This window comes from Plasmodium malariae (assembly GCF_900090045.1).
Source record: "Plasmodium malariae genome assembly, chromosome: 11".
NCBI classification, from domain to species: Eukaryota; Apicomplexa; class Aconoidasida; order Haemosporida; family Plasmodiidae; genus Plasmodium; species Plasmodium malariae.
Window position 1 is genome coordinate 1,397,752 of NC_041785.1, and position 15,999 is coordinate 1,413,750.

Below are 15,999 nucleotides of genomic sequence, written 5' to 3' on the forward strand. Positions count from 1 at the left end.
ATAAAAAAAGGCATCACTGCATAGGTCATGTAAAAATGTATGAACTGTAAAGGTCACATAAAATATACAATTATACAGGTTACACATAATGTACTATTGTATAAGTCATGTAAAATACATGAATTGTTCGAATTACGTAAAACATATAGGTTGCATATATGTACATTGTATACACATAAATTATAAACAAAAAAACCTTTTTTTAATTTTTTTTTTTGGACCATGTTTTTGCTAAAAAAAAAAGAAAAAATAGCGAAATTCAAATGTGAAAAACAAAATTCGTGTAATGTGTATAAATAAATAATATGTTAATTATTTTATTTTTTATTTCATCTTTCCCAGTATAATTTTAATTCTATTTAATGAGTTTAACAAAAAATAAATAAAAAATTGTTCAAAGGACCTTTCTTTTATCAAGTTTTTTAATGAAAAATGAGAATTTATACTAAATCCCTTTTCTACTACTTTTTAATTTTGCAAGTAATTTAAAAATATTTAATGAGTCTCAAATATGTGTATAAATTTCTAACGCTACACATTTATTAATTTGAGTTATATATATCTACATTTAATTTTTTAATCAAAAAGGAGAACTAAAAAATAGTCAAAACGACATTGAGAGTAGTGGATAAGTACATATATATATATATATATATATATATACATATGTATTAACATTTGTCTGAATTTTACATCTCCGTAAAAAACGCATATATACACGTATGCTGTTGAATAATCATATTTTTCGTGCTATATTTGTATACCCTTCTGCATATGCAAACTCCAAGTATGCACGAACATGGGGTTGCACAACAAGGCTGCGAAGCCGTTGTTCATATATAATCCTTCAGGAATAATAGAAAAAGTGAAATAACTAACAATGTATACACGTTCATGCTATTTTTCAGGAAACAAAAAAGAAGAAAAAATAAAAAATAAATAAATATAAATATAAATATAAATATAAATATAAATATATATATATATATATATATATATATATATATATATATATATATATATATATATAAATACATGCCTATATTTTCTTTTAACACAATAATAATGTAATTACATCGTTCTATGCAACTTTTTTGTTTAACATTTTTTCTTTCCAAATATATACATGAATATACGCTGAATTACAAAAATGTCAATAGGTGTATAGCAAAAAATATGGATTTATCAAGAATAATGTGCCAAGAACTGATAAAAGCATTTTCAGAAAGGTTACGCTGTACAACAGCTACAACTCAAGAGAGTTAAAAAAACACTGCGAAGTAAGAAAATAAAGAAAAAAAAAAAAGAGCACATATAATGTGCACAATATATATATATATATATATATATATACATATATGTGTGTGTACGTACTGGAAAAATAACTCTGAGTATACAAATAAATGTAAAAAATATAATAATAAAATAAAACAAGTCAGAATGATTATTTGTATGAACAGATGTGGAAAATAGAAAAAAAGGAAAAATATAATTTCTTTTCAAAATAGCTAGTTACATGCACTGTTTATGTTTCCCTGAAATGCAGACATCGAGAGTTGTGTGCACAGGTATTGGTATAGTAACTGGGGTTGGGGTTGGCATAGAACAATTTTGGGAAAATTTAATCAATGGATATAACTCTATTGACAAAATTACCAAATTTGATGTAACAGATATGGCATGTGGAATAGGCAGTGAAATAGACAGAAAAAATTTTAACCCATGTGATTTTTATACAAATAAAAAGGATGTAAACCGCAATGATGATTGTACTCATTATGCGGTGGCTGCAACAAGATTAGCCATAGATGATGCCCATATTGATTTACATAAAATCGATAGTGAAAAAGTAGGAACTATTATTGGAAGTGGTATTGGTGGTTTGTCTTTTTTAGAAAAGGAAATGAAAACATTACATGAAAAGGGTCATAAAAGAATAAGTCCATACTTAATTCCAGCCATGATTGCAAATACACCTTCAGGTTTTGTGTCTATTGAAAATAATCTAAGAGGAATTTCACTTGGAATGTTAAGTGCTTGTGCCACATCAGGTAATACAATTGGAGAAGCATACAGATATATAAAATATAAGGAATATGATGTTATGATATGCGGGGGAACGGAGGCAAGTATTACACCTATCAGTTTTGCAGGATTTAATGCATTAAGAGCATTATGCATTGGATATAATGATAATCCAAAGAAGGGTTGTAGACCATTTGATTTAAAAAGAAGTGGTTTTGTTATGGGGGAAGGTTCAGGTATTTTAATTCTTGAATCTTATGCACATGCAATTAAGAGAAATGCCAAAATATATGGAGAAATTTTGGAATATTCCTCTGAAAGTGATGCATTTCATATTACTGCCCCTGAACCAAATGGAAGGGGCTTAACTAATTCAATTAACAAAGCAATAAAAAATGCAAATATAAATATATCGGATGTTAAGTATGTGAATGCACATGGGACATCAACTAACTTAAATGACAAAATTGAAACGAAAGTTTTAAAAAATGTCTTTAAGTCTCATTCCTATAAATTACATATATCCTCAACAAAGAGTATGACTGGTCATTGTATAGGAGCCGCAGGTGCTATTGAATCTATTGTTTGTTTAAAGGCAATGGAAACAAACATTATACCACCAACTATTAATTATGAACATAAAGATCCTGATTGTGATTTAAATTATACACCTAATAAAAGTTTTCATTCAAAAGAAAATATAGACATTTCCTTAAATACAAATTTAGGATTTGGAGGACATAACACTGCATTATTATTTGGAAAAATTGCAAAATGAAGAGATATATAGTTGCTAAACTGTAAATCCTGTATTATTAACCACTTTGTGCTATAGTACTATGGAATTTATTTTTGATTCCCTATTTATGGTCTTTATACACATATGAAGCCACGTACCATGTTAATTTGGACTAGCATATATTGTAGTGAGCTAATACATTACATGTGCATATACACATATATACGTATACTTCACCCATACATGTATATATTCATATTATTGCACTCATCTGCAATATTTAATTAAAATTTTTTTTACCTCTACTACTTCTATTTTCATTTTTAGCATATTTAATATTCTTTCATTAACATGTATCCATCATTGTTATTACATTATATGCAATACACATATTATTAAATTGTTCTTATTATGTGGCAGTTTATAAAAATATGTGGGAAGTAGTTTCACTGCTCTTACTACTTATGCTTCAACCACGTTATAATTAATTTTTAAATTCGTTCTGTTCATCTTTCTTTTTTTTTTTTTTTTGCAAATTTATTACATTATAGAAGAAATGTGTTCTTAAATTATGTTTATTTAATGAGTTTGTTCATTTGGATGATAAAAAAAAAAAAAAAATTTACCTTCATATTTTAGATTATGAACCTTATTTCATTTCATCATTTTCTATGTGTCAACTAAATATATAGAGTAGTTTTAAATTTTTTGGAAATTAATTTTTTTAACGTAAAATTTTTAATTCCTACATTCACGTAATATATACAATACAAAGAATGTAATAAATTTGTAGGAAGTGTACCCCAAGAAGGAAACCTTCTATTTTCCGCTCCCCCTCACCAAAAAATTGGGAAAGATATAACATCATACATGAAATATGCATTCAGCAGTGATAAAATAGTGGATTATTATCCTTTTTACTGTCTCAGTTAAATCTAATATTACAGATTGGCATTATTGCTTATTTCGTTATTCTTTATTTTGTTCTTTATGCAGTGAGCCTATATTTTTAATAAAACCCATATTTTAAATATATGAGAATAAGGGGGCTCAATTTTGTGCTGTCAAGTAAACTGTGTTAATATCGATAACACATAAAATGAAAAAAGAAAAAGGATTAAAGATTAAAGAATAAAGAAGAAAGAATATAAAATATAAGATATAAGGTATAAAATATAAAATAAAAAAGATGAAAGATTAAAGATTAAAGAATAAGGAACAAAAAAGAAAAAATATATTTTACTAATACTACAGCGGAATTAATCAATTTACGCAAAATACATTTTTATGAGCAAATAGTGGTGCCATTTTTTTCTTATAGAAAAAGAGATAACACGTTATTCAAAAATTGTATCATTGCGTATTTATTTAGTCGAAGCGTATATTTTTTGTCCTCGAAAAAATATTTTAAAATTGTTAAGAAATATTATTCTCTTTTTGCATTACATAGAATATTTTGTACAGTTACAAAACTAAATGTTCCTAAGTACTATAAAAAAAAAAAAAAAATCTTCATGCAAAATCCTTCATACAGAAAAGCATGGAAAAAAATATAGCTTATATTTGAAAGGATAATATGCTATCAAATATTTTAAAAGTGTATAGGTAAAACTCCTTCCTCTGGTAAATGATAAGAGGAAGAACGGAAGATAAAAAAAAAAAAAAAAAAAAAAAAAAAGTTAACAAAAGAGGATTTATATTGAAGACGTGTTCGCATGTTTTAACTGAAACAGGAATACTATATTTAAGCAAAAGGGGAAAATGAAAAAAATAAAATTGAACATAACAAGAGAAGAAGATAATTTACAGAGTAACATTTATTATGTGTGTGAGAGGAACATTCTTATATCACAGCTAAATTTGACTATTAATTTTGATGAAAATAATGTGGAAGATGAAGAAATAATTGATGAGTATCATACAATAACTAGTACAAAGGATAAGACAAAAATTTCGCATAATGAGGAAAAAAAAAAGCAGAAATATATTAATATAAAAATATCGTATAGTGATGAATTAAATAATTTATATATTAACAATGTAATAAATAATATATATGACTATATTTTTGAAAATAAAGTAAATAATTTTATAATAAATAAAAACCATAGCTGGTTTATATTTATAAATATATATATATATGAGTATACCCCATATATATATGAACATATATGTAATGTAATAAATGTTCACCTATCTCTTTTGTTAATTCCATTTTGTTTCTATGATTTTGAGTACAAGTGGTACAGATGTATTGAAAATTATGAAGAATTATTAAAATTATTAACAAGCAATAATGATGTAAAACAGGTTGAAAACAAACTTTTCAAATATGATATGCATGAAGCAACCGAATTGGGTATTCCCCCAAAAGAAGGCGCTAAGGGAAAGACCATAAAGGGAAACGTGATACAGGATGACGGGCTAATAGGAGATAGGATGAATTGTGAAAAAGCATCATCCAATATATTAATATTAGATAAATATGAACAAAATAAAAATATAATCATTAACCAAATAGAAAATAGTAATTTTGACTTATTTGTACAAACTAGAGATAATATGTCAAGGGGATTATTCAAAAGACTGTTAATAAATTTTATTCCAATCTTAATAGCAATAAACGTTAATGATGAGTTTGTATATGTAATTAAATTTATTGATTATAGAGATTTCTTTTTAAATACACAAAACAAAAATGATATCATGTATAATCATATTGCTGTAAAATATGATTTCTCTAATTTTATGAAATGTACATTATATGATGAGATGAACAAATATATGAATGATGATGACAAGAAATTTGAACTACATGAAAATTATTATATGCTATATAATGCTAACAATACAACAATTGACGAAAACGACATTCTGATGAACTCAAAGCCTATTATTCAACATTACTATAACTTTATCTTAAATTACTGTGTAAATTATTTCACATCTAATTTTATGCAATAACAATTATAAAATAGAAGATAGTGAAGCTCATTAGGCATTACATGCCCATCATCTTTTTGTTCAAAATTTTGTTTTATTTAGTAGTATTTCCTCAGATAGGTTCCACAAATCCTGCGGAGGAAAGGAATAAATGTGTAGAAGTGTGTACACGGGTAGAAATAGGCACGTGGGTATAGATATACTCTTGTTGGGTGCGGCATGTACCCGAGTAGGTTTGCATAAACATGTACATATATACATATATGTATGTATGTATGTATGTATGTATGTATGGATGTATGGATGTATGTATGTATGGATGTATGGATGTATGTATGTATGGATGTATGGATGTATGTATGTATGGATGTATGGATGTATGTATGTATGGATGTATGTATGTATGTATGTATGATGTATGGATGTATGTATGTATGTATGGATGTATGGATGTATGTATGTATGTATGGATGTATGGATGTATGTATGTATGGATGTATGTATGTATGTATGTATATGCATTCTCCCGGGCGTAATATTTTGTGAAATTTCTTTTTGTTTGACCATCTTTTTTTTTTTTTTTTATTTAATAATTGAATATTTTTAATTTTTTTTTAACAATTAGGCATCATCAATATTATTTTAATTAAGCAGAAGCTTTAGAAAAATGTTAATATTTTAACCCTTGTTTTTTAGCATTAATATGTACATATATGTGTATAAGTATAAAATACCTCTGACTTTCGCAAGTCCTTTGCGTAGGCTCTTATGTAGTCTACTTTGCAATCCGAATAGTAACATCCCTTGGCCAATTCATCTCGATCTTGTAAGCACACATACCTGCAGAAAAATATGAACATGTAACATATATAAAATGCAAAAAAGAAAAATTATTTGCTCAAAAAAATTGAGAAAAAAAAAATTGTACATGAACTTTTTTTCTTTTTAAAATAAACTTACAAAATTGTTTGGGAACCTTGCAAAGGCGATTTGGCAAAAATTACATTTTTGGGTATTGCTCGAAACCAGTTTTGTTCATATCGGAAAAGATCTGTTTTGACTAACCCTGGGTTGATGGACACTGAACACGCTTTTGTTTTTTCCTTCTCAAATCTGGAATTTTTAATTGTGAAACGCGCGTACATATGTATATATAGACGTATATGTATATGCGTGTATATCTGCACGTCCACCGTGTGTATCCATTTTCGCATTTTTACCTAGTCTGCAATTGTTGTGAAAAATAAAGCATACACAACTTCGAAAAGTTGTATTCCCTCCTATATAATAAATTTGAACTGACGTTTCCTGAATAATTCTTTTCGTAAATAAAATCGTAGTTCACATCCTAAATTGGTAGAGAAAAAAATGATACTTTTTAAAATATATTTCCAGATAGCTACAATAGAAAGACGAATGGAAAAAAAAAAAAAAAAATAATAATAATAAAATCTTACCGATTCCTTTAACATACAATGCGCTATGCTGCTTAAATTTACGACCAACGTATCATCCAATAATATTCGTTTGTACAGTAATTTAATTAAATAAAAGTGCCCATAGTAGTTAATAAAGAATGTAGATTCCAAGCCATTAATATACTCACGCTTATGGTTCAGAAATCCTATATATATATATATATATATATATATATATATATATAGATATTTTTTTTTTTTTTTTTTTTTTTTTGAAGTACAACGGGAAAAATTTGAAATAACGCAATTGCTAGAATGACATTTAATGTTTACATAAATGTATGAATAAAAAATACATACATAAATAAATAAATATAAACATCTTTGACCTTTCAAAGCAAAATGAAATTTTACCGGCATTGTTAACTATTATATCTATTTTGGGAATTTTGCTCATTATATAATTCGCACAATTTTCTATGCTTTTATAACTTCCTAAGTCCAGCTGTACACAAATTATTTTTGCACTAAATAGAAAAGAAGCAATAAATGTACATATACATATATAGAATATATGCTTAAGAAGGGATATATAAAATGTATATACAATATTCTTACTCAGGAAATTTTGACAATAAGTCTGCACGAACAACTTCCATATGTTGTAATGATCTACAAGCTAAGATTATTTCACAACCCAGTTTTAAAAATTCGATAACTGCCGCTAGTCCTATACCTCTATAACCTCCTAAAAAAAAGGAGGGGAAAGTAAAACATGCTGAAAAAATTAAACACAGGAGGGGTATGGAAAAGGCATAATTCTACCAGCATTCTGCGGTGATGAGGAATAAAGACTTTATTTACCTGTTACCATAACACACTTTCCTTTTAACATCATTCTGTTCATTCCAGCAGCATTGATACTACCTCCAACCTTTTTTTTGCGTAGAATAATGTAATATGTAGCTATAATGATAATATTTGTGCCATAATCATATATTTTGTTATTAGCAGACGAATGGCTGCTATAATTTTTTAAAACGGTATAAGTAAGCACTTTGTAAAATGGCAAAAACCTGTAATAAAGCAGTTGACATTTAAATGAATATAAAGCAGACATATATGTATGCTAACACAAATGTGTGTATATATATACATACATATACATAGATATACATTTAATTGAAAAAAAAGTATCATGGAATGGTGGTTCATAAATGATGAAGCACCATATAACTCCTGAAATGAAAAGAAAAATAATAAATCTTTTCAAAGATGGATCATTAAGAATAATGTAAAGGAATGATTTTTCCTTGTTTTTTACTTCCATATTTTTAATTATTTTATTGATAAATACACAAATTAGATTCTTTCAAATTTGTCATATGCTGACTGTTGCTAAAAAAATTAAAGAAAAAAGTAAAAAATATTTCAATAAAAATAATAGAAGTATAATTCTTTAGAAAATGTCTATATGATACAAAATTGCTTAAGAATAACGCAACACAAAGAAGAAATCTCTATACTGTGTATATTTATGTATAAGTATATTTATAAGTACTCATATTTATATAGAATGTACATGTTAAAAAGAGAACATGAAACGAAATAAGAAAATCAACATGAAACCATTCTTCTGAATTTGCTAGTTGATGTTTGTTGCTCTCATCTATATACACACAAGCACCGATTGAATATGCACATAATTATTACATGTACGTATATGTATTTATATATATATATATATAAATATATTTTTTTTTTTTTTTTTTTTTCCCAATTCCTTCTATGACACATGGTTTTCCTTTTTTTCTTTTTTTTTCATATACTATCTATTGCATAGTATGTATACCCCTATTTTGCTTTTTGCTTTTGTGTTTAATTTTGATTTGGTTTTTCCTTTTTTTTTTTTTTTTTTTTTTTTTTTTTTTTTTTTTATTAAAATAATCTCTGTTTTTTTACTTGAGTTATGCATATATAACTTGTTCCTTTTTTAAAATCAGAAATATTGCTGTACATACCTTTTTTTTTTTTGTTTTTTTTTTTTTTTTCAATTTATTTATTACATTATTACCCTCTTATATTTAATATTATTTTTTATAGAATTTTTATACTTACAGTACTATACATACGTACCTACAGATTTATATTTCTACTTATATATTCGTACGTATATAATTGTACGTATATAATTGTACATATATAACTGTACATCCACATTAGTACATCCACATTTGTACATCCATAATTTTTATATCCATATTTTTATATCCATATTTTTATATTCATAATTTTTATATCCTTTATATTTTCAGCTCTGCATATATCTTACAATTTTTTATATTTTAACAATCCACATTTTGAAATTTTGAATAGCTTGAGCATTTCTTCTGTTGAAATTTTGAGATATTGTTGAAGTAGATTATTTTATAGAATTATTAGAAATGTTATATGCATACATCCATATGCTTCCTATTTGTAGAAAAAGGATTAGATTTGTATTTATATAAACCTACTAGTTTCTTATTCACATGCATTCATTAGATGATAGATTTATCTATGTGTTTATACGCCTTTTTTTAGGATATTTATCATTAACGTATAACGTTTATGGGAAGAATATAGCTGAGCCAAAGCAGCGGTTCCTCGTAGCACTTCGCATATGTACGTACATATTTGCATATATATTTATTTATTCGTACATACATATATATATATTTACATATACAGTGTAGCTGCCCATTTCGGTGGAGTCCTTCCACCTTTGTGCAAATTTGAGTAAAATGAATTCAAAGGCGATTGAAATTTTAAATTTAATTGAAGAAAAGTCGTTCAAAAAAAGTGAGAAGCTGATTACTGTAGGGTTGAAGAGCAAGAAAAATGAAAAATTATACCTGCTTTTAAAATGTTTGCTTCATTCGTATGTCAATGAAATAAAGGAGTGTAAAGAAGGGTTGGCTTTTATAGATCCAGATGATTATGATGAGAATATATTTTACATTTTAGGTAATATTTACGAAAATCTAAATGAGGAAAGTAAGTTCATTGGTTTGTATGAGCAAAAGTTGAAGAAGGCGGAAATCGCTAAAAATGGTAAAACATCAAATAATACAAAAAATGTTAAAATTACTAACACTGTTTGTTCTACTACTGCTAGCAGCAAGAGCATTAATGACAGTGGTCATGTTAGCAGTAATAATAGTACCATTGTCAGTAGTGGCAATGAAAAGTTTGCGCATAGACAGAAATTAGATGTAGAACGGGTTCTGAAAAATCTATTTGATTACTGTATCAATGGCAGTTTTTTTAATAAAGGCAGTAATCTATCATTGAAATTATTTAAAATAACAAATGATTCGAAATATATACTATATAACAGTTTTTTACTATATATGAATAACTCGAATAATAATTCTCGAATATATAATTTATGCCTGAATTTTATAAAAAACTACAAATATTTTAATTATAACAAGGTAATGGAAAATTTTTCTTTTTTTCTGATTTTCTTCTTTTTAAATATAAAAATGAGAAATTATGAAGAATGTATTAAAATAAATGAATATGCAAAAACGAATAATTTTTTCCTTAACCCATTGCAATATTATGTCTACAAATTTTATATATTTTTTATTTTTAATAAGTTAGAAGAAGCTATACCTATATTAATTTTTTTGATAAAAAAATTACCGGAAAATTACGACTACTACATTTTATATATGGATATTACCATTTATTTGTTGAATAAGCGTTCTAATGTCATAATGGAGGAGAAAGTGGGAGAATCCGAAGTGGAAGACGTATTCAAGTACTACAAAAACGACTTAATGTATTTAGAGTTCTTTCAAAAGTGTTTTATGAACACGTGTATGCAACGCTTGAAAGCGGTTCCTGGGAATATAAGCACATTCTGGAATTGTATTTTTCGGGGGGATGAGTATTCAAAGGACTTTTTCAAAGAAATTATGAATTATGTACTCTCGCTACACGAAGGGAACAACAGTAATGGCATATGTAATGGCCATGCTTCTAGCAGTGACAGTTATACTAGTAATGACCATGCTCCTAGTAATGACCATGTTCCTAGGAATGGTCATACTCCTAGTAATAGCTATACCCCTAGTAATAAACATGCTCCGAGTAATAGCCATGCTCCGAGTAATAGCCATACTCCGAGTAATAGCCATGCTCCGAGTAATAGCCATACTCCGAGTAATAGCCATACTCCGAGTAATAGCCATACTCCGAGTAATAGCCATACTCCTAGTAATAGCTATACCCCTAGTAATAACCATGCTCCGAGTAATAGCCATGCTCCGAGTAATAGCCATACTCCGAGTAATAGCCATGCTCCGAGTAATAGCCATACTCCGAGTAATAGCCATACTCCAGGCAATTGCCATGAGTCTCCCCTTGAAAACGTAATACAGAAAGTTGAGTTAACCGTGGGGGTGTACAAAAAGAACGTAATGAAAATACACAGCGAACAGGATGTAAAGATGTATATGTATACACTTTTTTTAATTTTATTAAAAGAAGGTAAACATTACAACATATTCTATTCTATTAAGCATCACTTGAGCATTTTAAGAGACGACATGATAGCTGTTCTGATAGTATTTCTAAAAATAATTTTAAAAATATTGTATACATTTATTAGAAGCGAAATGACACGTTTCGAATTATCCATTAGTGAAGGAAAGAATGAAATGATAAGCAAAAATAGAGAAAAGAATATTTTAGAACAATACAAACAGATATACAATTTTGAAAAATTACTATACATATTATACAAAAAAGATGTTTACGACTCATTTGATAGAATTTTTTCTTTATATATAAAAATTACGAATAATCCACATTTAAAGTTAAAAGATGATAACGTAGTTATCCTTTTGGTTGAAATGGCCTTATACATAGACAAATGTAAAGTTTTCAAAACTGAGAAAAATTGCTACTCTGATTATGGTACACACATATATACTATAATAAATAATAATCATCAACAGTTAAATATTGGAAACTGCAGCAGTGTTGATGAGTATGTAGGAATCATTGATAGTTATGACGACTTAAATGGTAAAGATAGTCATACTGATGATAACAGAACAATCGTTCTTTTTTCTCATAATTATAAGTCGTTTGAAAATATAAATGAAGAAAAGAACTCAGTTAAGTGTGAAAAAGATGTATTGTTGTTTAGTAGATCCTACTATATAATCGCATTGAGTTTATTAAAATATTCTTATGATTACAAAATTCGGCTAAATGAAAAAGAAAATGAAGAAAAAAAAGTAAAACCTCTTTTAAATAGTGAATATATAAATGTACTAGTTTTAACGATATACCTGAATAGTGTTATTGGAACTTTTAGTAATACTTCTTCCTTAGTTGAAAAATTAAATATTAAAAATATACAACTCATAACATACTCCCCAATTTTATACATTCATATGTTTAGTTATTCTTATTATAAATATGAAGATAATTTATTAAAATTAATTCTGAATTATTATAATGTTCAACAAAGTAATTTGAAAAGTTCTATTTCAAAATGTTTTCAAAATTATTCTTTTTTTAAAATTAACGAAATTGTAAATTCGTACTTTTTAAATACAACAAGTATTGTTTTTTACTTCATTAAGCTATTATTTATTTTTAAGAAGCAGATCTTAGCAGGGAAAGGGCTTTTTTATGTCCACTTATTTAGTAGCTTGAAAAATAATTATATTATGCATAACGAATATTCAACAAAATTTCCATTTCTAAAGGATATGATTAACAGTATAAGTAACAACCCGGTTAAGAATAAAAATGCTAAGGTAGATATATCGAAAAAGATGTCTAATTCTACTCAACAAAAGAACAACAACTGTACTATAGAGGTAATAGAAATTGACAAATGTATCACAGACAAGGATATCACAAATGCTAAGAGAGAATATAATAGTCGTTCCAACGAATTATTAAACACGTCTGAAAACTCTACTTTGAATGATAACTCAAATTGTTGTATTATAACAAACGATTTTATGCATTTACTAAAAAGGCTGAATGAAGAGGATATAATATATGAAGATTGTTCTTGTTCTTTTAAAAACCTTTACTCAAAACTGTTACTAGATAAGTATCATTTTTTAACTATAGACAACCAGACTGTGTTAATAAAATATAACATACCATCTTTTCATTACACTTTTTACAAATCGTATGATACTTTTTTTTACAATCATATAGTGTACGAATCGTTAATTCAGTTAGCTGATTTGAAATTCTTAAAAGATATAAAAATTCTGAACTGTTCAGAAGCAAATAGTGTTAACTTACTTAGAGACATAAAAACAATATACCCTATGATAATACTATCAAATTTTTATAATTTGAAAGGTAGTACTTACTTAACTAGTCATTATGAACATCTACGAAATTGTAGAAATATGAATGATGTATTATTACTCAGTAGAACTGATATCCATGATACTAAAAATGATCAACATCGCAGTGAAAATAATCATACCATCCTTTTTGAAAAAGTAAAGGAACATGTAAATTATAACCATGGTGACAAAGAAATTAATTTTTTTACTAGCAATAATACCTATGTAACTTTTGATAAGGATAATTATAGTTATAGAAATAAGTATATTTTTAATTCGTATAATAAAAACAATTCGATATTTAATGATAGCTCAGTAACATCCCCTTTTGATATTTGTTTAACGGAGCTGTTTAACTATCCCGTTCAAACGATATATTTAAATTCTATAATTTTAAATACTATTATTTACATTTTTCACAAATCGTTTTATTTTTATTCTCTTGAAGATGTTAAAAAAAAGAAAGCAATTAACAAAGCTAAATGCGCCTTTTTCTACCTCATATATATTGTCAATTATTATGGCCTAACCCAGTGCACTAGTGGTATTTCTACCCGGACCGAATGTCATTGTGACCGCGCAAAAGTAAAAGGCTCATCCTTGCAAAGAGTAAATGACAAAAGTGATAAAGATGGAATTAAGGATAGCAGTTACGATGCGAACGAACTAACGGGGGAAGAAATACTCCTGCATAGTGAAGACGCAGGAAGGGGAAAAGACGTACAAAATGGATACGCCGATTTGTATAAAACGGAGTATTTCTGCAACCTATTTAAAACATTTGAAATATTGCAAGCAGCGTATCATAACGACATGTACAATACAGGCTCCATACTATATTTTAAATGTTTACTTTTAAATATAAATATGTACATAAAAATATTAACCGATAGTACTGGAATTGAAGAATGCATTAGTGAAATTCAGATTGTTTATACAACTATATGGTCATATTTACTTATCAATTTAAACAATTTTAAGCAACTTTTGATTAATGATAAAACATATCAAATAATAAACTTGTCATGCGTATTTAAACAGTACAACTATCTTGTACAGAACATTACTATTTTTACTTTAATAATACAGTCTATTTATTACCAAGGCAAGAAGAAAGTGTCTAATGAAAATAATGCTTTAATGAAAAATTTAATAAATAGAATAATTTTTTTACTTACTGATCTGAACAAAAATTTGTATTCCTTTTCAGAGGTCCTAAACAAGTACAATCCTATAACAATTTCTCATGTATTAAAAAATTTTGAACTTCAGTCGATAAGCGAAATTGTGTCTTCTTATAAACTACATATTTGGAATTTGCACGATTTACTGAACAATAAAATTGTCGTCATAAAAGCGTACTCATAATTAGTTTTGGAAAATTGCAAATTGAAAAGAGATGATTCACTGCTATTATTATTAGCATTACTATTATTATTACGCTTTTGTTTATATTATTTTTATATAAAATTTACAAAAAAAATTTTGTAGCTTAAGGAATGATTGAAACAATTTTTTTTTTGTGCGACCAAAGCCATTAGTATTGTATCATTTTTAATTAACACTGTCTTGTGTCTTTTAATTTTTTAAAAAGTGCTGTTATCATTTTTGACTTAATTAACTGTTAGCGCATACGCGTGTATGTACGTATGTATGAGTATATATATATATATTTATTTATTTATATAGGCCCATACATATACACCCACATACACTAGTTTAGTTGAAAACGAGATTTTAAAATGCTGCAGATTTGAAATTCATATTAAACCTTAATTCATAGATTAGAGGAATTTCTACATTTTTTACTCATTACTTTTTTTTTTTTGTACATGTACAACGCCAAAAGAATTTTTTTTTTATTTTGTTCCGTTTTTTCGCGAATAAGCTATATTTCTTGTCCTTTTCCTTTTCCTTTTCTTTTAGTTCTCATTTTTTTTCCATTTATTGAAGATGTAGAGTGCAACTTTTATACAAACTATATCTTTTCAACAGATTGTTCTAAAGTGTAGTAAGTGTAATCCACATCGCACATTCAGTATTATGCTTATTCATTTGGGGTGTGTGCAGTGGAAGCCAATATGCCTTTCAAAATTCTGTTATATTTTATTTTAATGTGCTTCAGTATGTTTCAGTATGTTTGAATTCACTCTGATTTATTTAATTTTTTTGCAAAAGTCATAAAATAAAAAAAATACATGAACAGGAATTTCCATGGGTAAGCAGCATAGCACTAATACAAAATATGATGTTCCATACATAAATATATATATATATATATATATTCTTATGTACAATTTTAAGGAGGATCAACACAGTTAAAAATGCTACGGAAATAAACAAGACACAAATAAAAAGCAGTGTAATCACAAAATAATGATAAAATAAAAAGCGAGAAAATGTAAAAAAAAAAATAATTCATATCAGTATGAATAGACAACTTAAAAAACTATAGAAAAAAATATACAATTTTAAAAATAAAAAAAAAATTGACGCA

The 15,999-nt window shown here is 26.7% G+C and overlaps 4 protein-coding genes across 4 annotated transcripts; 3 read left to right on the forward strand and 1 right to left on the reverse strand.

Annotated features, from left to right (window-relative positions):
- Window positions 1-432: 432 nt before the first annotated feature.
- On the forward strand, window positions 433-2,803 carry PmUG01_11037300 (3-oxoacyl-[acyl-carrier-protein] synthase i/ii, putative; the record flags this gene model as incomplete). Its single annotated transcript, XM_029006031.1, has 3 exons — window positions 433-480; window positions 1,161-1,280; window positions 1,547-2,803. 3 exons carry the CDS (start codon window positions 433-435, stop codon window positions 2,801-2,803), a joined length of 1,425 nt encoding a protein of 474 aa, XP_028862561.1.
- Window positions 2,804-4,525: 1,722 nt separating this feature from the next.
- PmUG01_11037400 (conserved Plasmodium protein, unknown function) lies at window positions 4,526-5,728 on the forward strand (the record flags this gene model as incomplete). Its single annotated transcript, XM_029006032.1, has 1 exon — window positions 4,526-5,728. One exon carries the CDS (start codon window positions 4,526-4,528, stop codon window positions 5,726-5,728), a length of 1,203 nt encoding a protein of 400 aa, XP_028862562.1.
- A 60-nt stretch (window positions 5,729-5,788) lies between these two features.
- Window positions 5,789-8,455, reverse strand: PmUG01_11037500 (putative oxidoreductase, short-chain dehydrogenase family, putative; the record flags this gene model as incomplete). The annotated part of the gene is made up of 9 exons (XM_029006034.1): window positions 5,789-5,839; window positions 6,442-6,547; window positions 6,668-6,820; window positions 6,928-7,055; window positions 7,165-7,331; window positions 7,540-7,652; window positions 7,744-7,873; window positions 7,990-8,201; window positions 8,355-8,455. 9 exons carry the CDS (start codon window positions 8,453-8,455, stop codon window positions 5,789-5,791), a joined length of 1,161 nt encoding a protein of 386 aa, XP_028862563.1.
- Window positions 8,456-9,908: 1,453 nt separating this feature from the next.
- On the forward strand, window positions 9,909-14,870 carry PmUG01_11037600 (conserved Plasmodium protein, unknown function; the record flags this gene model as incomplete). The annotated part of the gene is made up of 1 exon (XM_029006035.1): window positions 9,909-14,870. The coding sequence occupies one exon, from the start codon at window positions 9,909-9,911 to the stop codon at window positions 14,868-14,870; it is 4,962 nt and encodes a 1,653-aa protein (XP_028862564.1).
- Between the last annotated feature and the right edge of the window lie 1,129 nt (window positions 14,871-15,999).